At 39.0% G+C, this 10,206-nt stretch overlaps 1 protein-coding gene across 3 annotated transcripts in view; it reads right to left on the reverse strand.

Annotated features, from left to right (window-relative positions):
• Positions 1-442: 442 nt before the first annotated feature.
• ERBB4 (erb-b2 receptor tyrosine kinase 4) overlaps positions 443-10,206 on the reverse strand; it is a 708,927-nt gene continuing 699,163 nt past the window's right edge. For all 3 annotated transcript variants that reach the window (XM_045295392.1, XM_045295397.1, XM_045295390.1), the window contains 2 exons: positions 6,118-6,415; positions 443-1,715 (listed from right to left, as the gene is read on the reverse strand). In XM_045295392.1, coding sequence (XP_045151327.1) covers positions 1,270-1,715; positions 6,118-6,415 — 744 coding nt within the window. In that variant the 3' untranslated portion in view covers positions 443-1,269. The remainder of the gene's footprint in view (positions 1,716-6,117; positions 6,416-10,206) is intronic.

Genomic DNA, 10,206 nt, shown 5'->3' on the forward strand with positions numbered 1-10,206 from the left:
AGTGATGTCACATGTAGATAATGCGCTGGCTCTCTCCCCATAATCCCTGGATACTGTCCCAAAGTCCTATTTTCTTGGTTTAGCATTTCACAGTCTTTCTTAATCATAGCTCTTTTTGAAAAAATGTACTTAAATTAGTTAGTTTGCTGGTTGCTTTCATATTGCTTCATTCAAAATCCAAAAGGGAGTTCAGAAGGAGAAGAAATAAAATTATAGTTTAAGTGCAAACTACATTTCTGAGTATCTGCCTAGTAGACATACCCAATCCAGTGTGTTCCTTCGAGTTCAATGGCTTTCCCATTGGACCACCCCTGAAAGTGTCAGTAGTTTTCATGAACCACCCCAAACTGTCTCTTAGTTTCCTTTCTACTCTTAAGGTTATCAACTGCTTATCAAGCACGATCATTTCTGCATGACGGAAAATATGAAAGAATGAAAACAGTTGAGGGGGGTATCTGTTTAATATTGTAAGGCATGGAAGCTAAGTTTGATGTTGCAATTGACTAATATCTTGGCCTCCCCATTTAATGTCCAAAGCTGCATGTTGACAGCATTGGCTTTTTCGTCATGTTATGACATTTTTGTTTGAGTTCTGTTGATTCTATCAACACATGAGAAAGTTTGATGCAAAAATATTTCCAATTAGAAATTAAAGACTCAAGCAGAAATTGGATAGGCCAAAGCAAAAAAAGGATAAAGAAATTGCCAAACTTAATGTCTACTAAGTCTTCTGATGGCAATTCAAAATGGTGAAAGTGGACTTGGCTTTTCTTACTTGGGTAGAATTGTGCGAGAAAGAAATTAGATACTCAATCTCTGTTACTATCACCTAGGAGAGAAAAAGTATTCCTTTTGTGCTCGTGGGAGCTTATAATGATTTCCAGGGATCCTGAATACACACACATTCTTTCTAATGGGTAGCAAGAGAAACCCTGGGCTTAACAGAAAGAAAAGAGAAAAGGAAAAGTTGAGAAGTAGTTTGATAGCAGGTAGCTGGCTTACATGGACTGTCCCTTCGATAGTTGTTGCAGTCCCCTGACAAACCCATGCAGAGAAATGAAGAAACAGTGTGGTCCCGCCTGTCTTTCTCTTCTAGTCCTTCCTTCTACAGTTTGACTTAGATAGCACATAGCAATCATTGCAACTTTACATCTCCCCCTGGGAAGAGTCAAAACGACTGGCCTTGTTGTAGAAGGAAGACCATAGAGAAAGAGAGGGGCAAGGAGATTGGAGCGGGTGTGTCTATCAATCTCAAACTCGCTGCTCAGCTTACACCACAGTATTTCGGTGTCTGTAGGGAGGAGGCGGCAGCACAGGGCCTGGCTTCAGGGAGAGCTCCGAGAGGTATTCAGGATTCTCCGCCACAATAGGCCGGATCCGTCCATTCTGTTTATAAAAATATTTTGTGCTGTACTCCTGCAGGTAGTCTGGGTGCTGAAGGGTGCTCCGAGGTGGCAGGCTGTGGTTCCAGTAGTCAGGGTTGTCGAAAGCTTTCTTGGCCTTCTCCGGCACAGACAGTACGTTGTTCTTCAGATGTTCGCTGTTCCCCAAGGCATTGGCAAAGGCGTTGAGGTACAGTGGCTCATTCACATACTCATCTTCTGCCTTGGGTGGACCAGTGGAAGCGTTGTGGTAGTCGGGATTTTCCAGGGCTTGAAGATCACTGGTTTTTCTCCGAGAAACAAAAGGATTCTCCTCCACAGGGTTCAAATATTCTGAAGGAACACAAAAAGAACATTGAACAATTGCTCTTTGGAAAATGATTAATCAGACCATGATTATACAGACGAGTTAGTTTTGTTTTATCGCTCCACAACAGTCAAAGCCATACATTTGTTTCTAATATTTCTCATGAAAGCAAGTTTGTAGATGCTTCTAGTCATATAAAAATGGATTAAGTGGGTCTAAATGCTAGTGACAAAATAAGAAACCAAAAGGTCAGGGATCACTTCCTTTCTCCTGATAGATCATTTTTTTCTTAAAATTGTATACTGCTCTCAGACATATTGAATCAGTTATTTACATTTTCAGAAATTCAGTAATTCACATCATACGGGAAGATATGACTATCGGGCTTAAAAAACCCTTCAAATATGAAGAAATTAGAATTTTTATAAAAGATGATGGAAAATCAAAGTGTCGATAATCTAAATGTATACCAAGATAAATTGTTTTAAAATTCATATGCTTTACTGTGATTATCTACATAGGCCAAATGACTTGATAGGTGATGCTCCTGAGAAAACTTTCCTACATAGGACAGGAAGCACGAGGGCTGGGGTGGAGCGGGTAAGACTCAACTAATAGATACCTAAGGTGCCTTGAGTTTTCCTTTAAACAATAATAAATAATCAAACTATTCAATAAATGTGTGTCAATAAAACTGTTGAAAAATAAAATAAAAATAAACAAACCCAATCCTGTGGAATTGATTGCAGCTTACAGTTACCCCATAGCACAGAGTAGAACAACTCTATCGAGGTTTCAAGGCTAGAAATCTTTACAGGTGTAGACAGCCTCATCCAGCTTCATCATCGGTGGAATGACTATAGGGTTTGAAATTCCTTCCAGCCCAACACTCAATCCACTATCCTTTGCTGGACAATATATATGCTTCAAATTAAGTATATGTATTTATTTCTAAAAGGAGGAGCTTTGGTGGCATGATGGTTAAGTGCTTTACTACAATTGAAATATTGGTGACTGAAACACACCAATCGTTTCACACAATCAAAGATCTGGCTCTCTACTCTGATAAAAGATTACAGCCTAGAAAACATTAAGGGGAAGTTCTCCTGTGTTCTATAGTTCCTTGGGGTCTGGCTGGATAGCACAGCATGCAACAGGGTAAAACCAGCAAAGGAGAGAGGGAGAGAGAGAGACCCAAATCACTGTGGGCAAGTCCATTCCGATGGACTCTACGGGACAGAGTAAAACTGGTCCATATGGTTTCTGAGGCTCTAACTCTTTTCAGGCCCAGATTACCTGGGACTTATCCCAGAGGGGAAGCTCATGAGTTCAAACCACGGACCACGCAGTTAGAAACTTAATGTCTAACCCACCACATCACCATAGTTCTGAACACCAGCTCAATAGTGGCCATTTTGCAAAGTTCAATTTAATCAATACAGTGAGCAAAAGTATTGGTTGAGAATTTGTAAATATGCAGCTGCTGGTTAATGCTTTCATTTTTAAGGTTAATCCATCCATTTTTTACAGTATGTAGAATAATCCCCACCCCCTTCTTTTACCATACAATCAAAAAGGAGACTCAATGTTTTCCTATTTTGAAGACGAAGAATGGAAGGACCATTCTGAAGCCGTTCAAGCATATGTTTTCCCGAATAAAAGTATCCTGGTCAGCAAGCATTTAGTATCAAGTCTAAGTTAAAGACTATCATAAACACTCCATCAACGTAAATATGAATCACAGCTACACAATTCTTAAGATACCCTCATTTCCTTCTCATGAGAACCCTGCGCAAAGGGAAATGCAGCCCTGGTGGTGGACACACGGTCAGCAGTGCAAATCCACCCGCAGCTCTGCAGGGGAAGGCGGAGGCTTTCGGCTCCTCTAAAGCGCAAAACACAATTTTGTTCAGATTTTTAAAAGATTTTTTTCAGCTTTAGTGTGAAAACAGACTGCATTCTGTTTGTTGGTACCATTGGTGTGGTACTAGAAGGTAGATCCGTTAACTCCTGTTCAGTAATGTTCTTGTTCTACTTTACTGCTTCTTCGTTGTCTCTAGAGAGCAAAGTGAATGGTATATCCAATAGCATTTAGTTGTTGTTTTTCTTCAGGATCTTAACTCTATTATTTTGAGAGAAACATTTTATATTTATGTCTTTATTTATGTATTATTTGGATCTTACTAGGAGACAGCATTTGGTATCTCTTCCCAATTTACTGAGAAAATATTGACCACTCGGTCTAAATTTTGTTGTTGTTGTTAAGATTGGTGAAGATTTCAGTATCCCTTAAAATAGAAAACAGAAATATTTAAAGTGTTTCTGAATGCTCTATTCACTAAAATGTTTAGGTACTCATTATGTCACAAGAGCTAGTCATTAAGTCCTATTTCACATGTAGGACAACTGGGCCACCCACATTTGGTAAACTAGAGATGTGACTGCAGGTGGTTCTCCTACATGTGCTCAAAACCAGTCATGGCTATTCAGAAATACTCAGAATTGTCATCGTCCAAAGGGTCATGTCCAGTATCAGAGAATGCCAGATACAGAGTAGTTAAGAAATCACTGAGTTAAAAGGACAGAAATGTTTAAGCTAAAACGCTAAGCTACTGGAGGACTATGCTAGAGTATAACAGCCTTCAACAGGAGCTCAGGGCTGAATGGTCACAGGCACAATCGGCAGGAGTCCTCCAAAGGGTCTGTTCAGACGAGCTTGCCCTTTCTCTTCGACGGGTTAGATTACCTTTTCCCAATGGAATGTGCTTTTCGATTGTCCGGATGCCAACTTGTGCACATATTTAGTTAGAAATGGAGAATTAAACTTAACTTTTAGTCCAGTGAATACCATTTCCAGAGAGGATTAGGTACTCAAGAGAATCTGCCAAATCTCAGAACTTACATTTGTGCCACAATTAAGCTGCTACACCTATTCCTCTTTTGTTATCTTTATATCCAAATCCTGCATTTATGACAACAGTCAAATTGGAAACTATTCCGTGCATTAATGATGCATATCTGGTAGTAGTGAACACCGAAGTGTGAGGCAAGAGAAACACTAACTATGACGGCTAGAATTATGTGTCAATCTGGCTTGAACGTGAGTCTCAGTTATGTAATGATGTGGTTTGGAAGTCCTGAAAGGATGTAGGCATCCTTCATTTTCTTAACTCGTGTTTTGCTTCTCCATTTATGAACAACACCACTCTTTGCACAACACGCTGGTCTTTGGCACCTAACCATATCAATAAGTGAAGAATGGTGTATAAACATCCAACTCGTCATTACTTTAAACTTTTACACATAGATCTGCTGAGCTCACAGTGACACACGGGGCAGAGTACAACTGTCTCATAGGGTTTCCTACGCCACAGTTGCTATTGATCAGAATATACCCAAGGGCAATGGGTCATTTGTTTCATTTTGTTTTTCAGTCACTGTGGGGGCAGATGACTAGGCCTTTTCTCCCATGGAACCAAAGATGGATTCCAACCATTGACCTTTCATTTAGGTGCCAAGGACTTAACCATTGTGGAACTAGGTTCTTGGCTTTCATAGAGCTGGAGAGAGATATTTTAAATAGTTATTTATGTGTGTAATAAAGTCCCTAAATTACATTTGATAAAAGAGAATGTGACCCTATGTAAAATGATATAAGGGGCCCTTATCCAGAGCCTTAAAATAGTTAACTGTTAGTACCACAAAACCTCTGAGAGACATGATCAACAATTTTTAATAACCTTGAAGATTTATCTTCCTTATTTATGATGCTGTTAATATAGAAGGAAACAGATTTTCTTTCAAAATTGAAGCATTAATTGGGTGTTTAGCATTTCTACTATGAATCATTGCTTTGCTTTGTAAAACCACAAACCATTAATATTTTTCGAGACTTGGCATTATACACAGAAATATAAACATCCAGAGGTTATAATTTTACATTTTCTAATGTGTCATAAAAGAAAGCATGCTCTTCTATAATAAACTAGGTTATCTAAATGGCACCATTGTAACAAACCACCTATACCTTTATTGGTACCATCAAAAAATGCTTTGTAAACAATGCCAGTATTTATGATCTCTACAATAAGCCCAACCAGGCAATGACCCTGAGCTTTTTTAGAATGCTACCTCATGCAAGTATTAAAATTATGACCTGTCTAGATCAGTGTTTCTCAACATCAGAATACACAAATCATCTGGGAGTCTTACTAACTTTGACAGATAGGGCTGAAGTTCTGGTTTCTAAAAGCCCCTCTGATAAGGCTGCTTCTTATGGGAAGAAATACTTTGAGTAGCAGATGCCTCAGGCTTTCTAGGTCATGGACATTGCATAGGTCCAGCTGTTTGACAGTTTTCTTTGCAGGTTGGCTAATTCTGACACATTTAATATTGAATAGCAATCAGTTCGGGAAAGTCGGATGGTACCTTGTTTGGGTTTGTCTCGCATGGGTGTCATGTAACCTTCCTCATCGAGGTCTCCTCGTGGGCTCCGTTCCGAGGCAAACATGGTAGGGTCAGCACTGTACCTCTGGGTGCTGCTGTCCTCCTGGGCATGGGGTAGCACTGGCTTACGCAGAGTGCCGTTACAGCAGGACTCGTCAAACATCTCAGCTGTTGCACCCGGAGTCACTGGAGCTTCTGGGATCGTGCTGCTTGTGGCTCTGTACGGCACGGGCATGCTTTGTTCTGGAGCGAAGCCCCCATCTCGGTATACAAATTGGTTCTGTAAATAACAGAAATACATGTGGAAAACACTGGTTGTTAAGAGCACATGTGAAAGGTAAATGTTAATACACAAAGGGATATTAGAGCTTGTGTTTCAAAGAAAACACATAATGTTGTATTGCTTTCTTTTAATGTTAAATGACAAGATATAGAAGAGAAACACTATCATTTTCTTTAAAACTTTGAAGCTTTCTCATATGTATTCCAGTAATGAAAATATGGCTACTGAGAAGCATTCCATGTACTTTCAAACAATTACTTATTTGTGACACACACTTCAAAGTGGATTTCCGTGACTTATGGTTGTATCATTAGTTGTAATATGGCAGATGTCAATCAGAACAGAAGTGAAGATAGAATAGTAACTTGATAGGTTGATTTTTCCTTATTGACTTCCATTCACTGGTGACTATGGTTTTGAATCTCTAATATCCAGTTAGAATCATCACTGAGATTCTTTCATCACAGGACCTGTCATTGTGGAAGCAAAGGCAACTTTTTATCCAGAAACCTCATTTAAGAGCTTGGGCCGATCTTTCAGATAAAAATGGAAAGTCTTTGCTGAGGTCTCATCTCTGGATTATCTACTGAGATGAGATCATCCTCTCATGTCAGTTTCACACTCTAAAGCATATTCATAACTCACTGTTGGCAAAGGCAAATGAGGAAATTATGGGGAAACAAGAGAGAAGAAACGTGGTAAGCAAAGGACAAAACTACTAAAAGATGAAGGTTGATTGTGAAATACTTACTCCTGACATAGGAGTGTAGGCAGGAGGAGGGCTGTGTCCACTTTCACTCTAATAGGAAAGAAACATGGAGTGATGGATATAATAAAAGGTCACGTGAATGAATCGAATGAGAAAAAGGAGAGGAAGAAAGGAAGAAAAGAAAAAGCCACATGAGTTGTGTGAACCAAAGAGGAACACATGCACAACAGTGACGTTTGCTAAACAGTAAAATTCGATGCTTTCTGACAATGAGAGATTTTATTTATATGCTTCAGGAAAACTACATAGCTGCATTCAATCCCTACAATGGAAAATAGCATAGAAAAAGTAAAATTTTTAATAAGTAATAATTTTTTTAAACTGGCAATAAACATTCAGATTACCTCTTGGGAAAAGAAAGGAAAAAAAATAATCAACAATTAACTATAGATGCAAATAAGGAAAACTTCCCTTGTTTATATTTCAAATGACTAAAGTGATCATACACACCCCAGGATTAACATTTCTCTTATAAAAAGAAACTTATCTAGAAGGAGGTAGAAATGGATTTCAATTTATCTGGAATAATTATTGCTGTCAAGCTACATTAATTTTTTACCATTTCAGCAAAGGGTCAGGTTTTTAGTTGCTATTTTTTCTCTTCAGTCTTAGTGTTTAAAATTCTAAATTAAGAAATAGCAGAAAATCTAGGAAAAATCTATCTTTTTCTTGGAAACACACTTTACATTGCTTGTCTGTACTTAGAGTCAGACAAAATCAGGTTTTCATTGAAAAAATGGGTTCAATGTTATTACACTGTGATACTAATTTATGAAATAAGTAGCAGTAGAAATGAAACAATGAGAAAATATTAGGGATGATGCTCTTTACAATAAGGAGAGGCTTATGTGAATATTTAACCTATTATCCAATTAAAATATGAATACAGATTCACCAAGTACATTTTTTGAGCAAGTACTACCTGCCTATCATTTTTAAGAGCTGCTGAAAGTGAAAAAGAGTTGATTCCATGTTGCTTGCCTTTGCAACATTTTGGCTTTAATGACCCAAATCCAAACCTCCTGCCATCCAGTGAGTTCTGACCCGTAGGCACCCGGTAGGATAGAGTAGAACTGCTCTATTGCATTTCTGAGACTGTAAATATTTACAGAAAAAATAAGTCATTTTATTTTTCTGCTATAGAGTGACTCGACTGGGTTTGAACCACTGACCTCCAAGTGGGAGCTCGAGTGTTGTAACCCCACAACACCTTCAAGGCTCCGTTGACATGAACAGAGATGGCTCACATAACCTCAAAGGTACCTACATTTTACATGAGGCAGCTAAATATTCCAAGTCAATGCTTATACAATTTAGAATTTCATAAACCAATTTAAGAAGGGTATGGTCCCATGGAAATGAACTATTTAATGTAAATCAATAACAACTCAGTAACACACTTTTCCTTAACTAAATTAGTCTGCTAGACTAATCAAAGTAAGAGTACTGGAAGACTACAATGAATTTACATTTCAGTTTCCCCGGTTATAACGCAGTTAATCAGACTGAAGCACAGACAACATGTACCTCCTTTTCTGGTAGCAGTACGTTGAATAGCATGACTTAGAGAGCTAGAGATATATTTAATAATGCAATTCACATGAAGAGGTGTTGTACAAGAGACAGACTTCTTTATGATTTGCGCTCCAATCCCAATTAATGTGGTATGAATTAGGCCAACTTTGAAATTTCCCAGACCCTCATTTTCATCATTCTTTCACGCAGTTTAATCCATAGTAAAGAGAAAGCAGGATAACGTATATGAATGGACCTTGAAAGTCCTCCCCTACTGCATAACAATAGGGATATATAAACATTGGAATATTCCAGTCTGCTAGATTGGATTTTTTAATTGACTCCATGGCAACTGGTAAATTATATTTCAGTGCCAAATCATCAGTGGGAATGTCATCCGGGAAGCATTGCTGAAGGCCGGACAGTTCATGAATGGACTTAAATATGGGTCTGCTCTGTTATCTTTAAATAAGACATTCAATCATTTTGTTTTATAAAATTTGAGAAAGAAATGTTGTCCATAGTCCAGTGATTTGAACAAGAAATATGATAATCGCTGTGTGAAAGTGTAGCAAATGAAAAGCCCTGGCTTTCTCCTGATCATTTATTCCTGACTGCTTACCAAGTACTGACCAAACATTTATCAAAGCTGTCTCAGAGACTGACTTAGCTGATGGAAACACTACGATGGACCAAGGGAGGCATGGCCCCGGCCCTCTGGGATTTACGCTGTACTGTGAGAAATTGACTGAACTTATTAGAAGGAAGGACGAGAGAGAGAAAGCTGGACTGACTTGATTTCAACTCTATAAGGACATCCAGGGTCTGGGCTGTGAAGCTCAAGGCAGGCTGGTGGCTTCAGTGTCCCCACAGGTCTCTTTGAAGAAAAGCCTCCTAGTTTCCTTCTAAAAAGCCAGGCATCGAAAGGCCTGGCCAGCACAGTCCTACTCTGAGTTTTCACAAAGCAGAAATTACTTGACAGCAATTGGTAGATGTGATGGTGTATCAGAAAGGAAAATAGTCTAAAATATGAGTAGTTAGCTGGATTCCTCTAGCCTCTTGCCCTTCAGTAGTTGCCGGACTGGAGGGTACTGGAACCTCAGCCCTGGCAAGAACATGGATTGCTGTACACTTTGTATTTTTATAAAATTTGAGAGAACTGATCAACATTATAACTCACTAGCCAGCCTCCTTCCCGAAATGCTTATTATCTACATGGATGACCTTGGCTGTGAATCCTTCAGTGGGAAGGGCACCGTATTAAAATCACTGAACCTATTGCAGTTGGGCCACAAGACAGCTGACAAGGCCATGCCATACGAGAAGGCACTCCCTGTCCCTGTTTTGACAAGTCTTTCAGTCAGTCTGAAACTGGCCAGCTCTATATCGGGACAGACTGCCAAATGGCATCACACGACCGGGTGAGTCATCATGCTATTCGCTTTCAGCATTAAAATGGAATCAATGCTAGGCAAAGGCCATTAGCATTCATTGTCTTTAGGGT

Source organism: Echinops telfairi, unplaced genomic scaffold (assembly GCF_000313985.2).
Source record: "Echinops telfairi isolate 266 unplaced genomic scaffold, ASM31398v2 ScPeMD7_3;HRSCAF=10, whole genome shotgun sequence".
Lineage (NCBI taxonomy): Eukaryota > Metazoa > Chordata > Mammalia > Afrosoricida > Tenrecidae > Echinops > Echinops telfairi.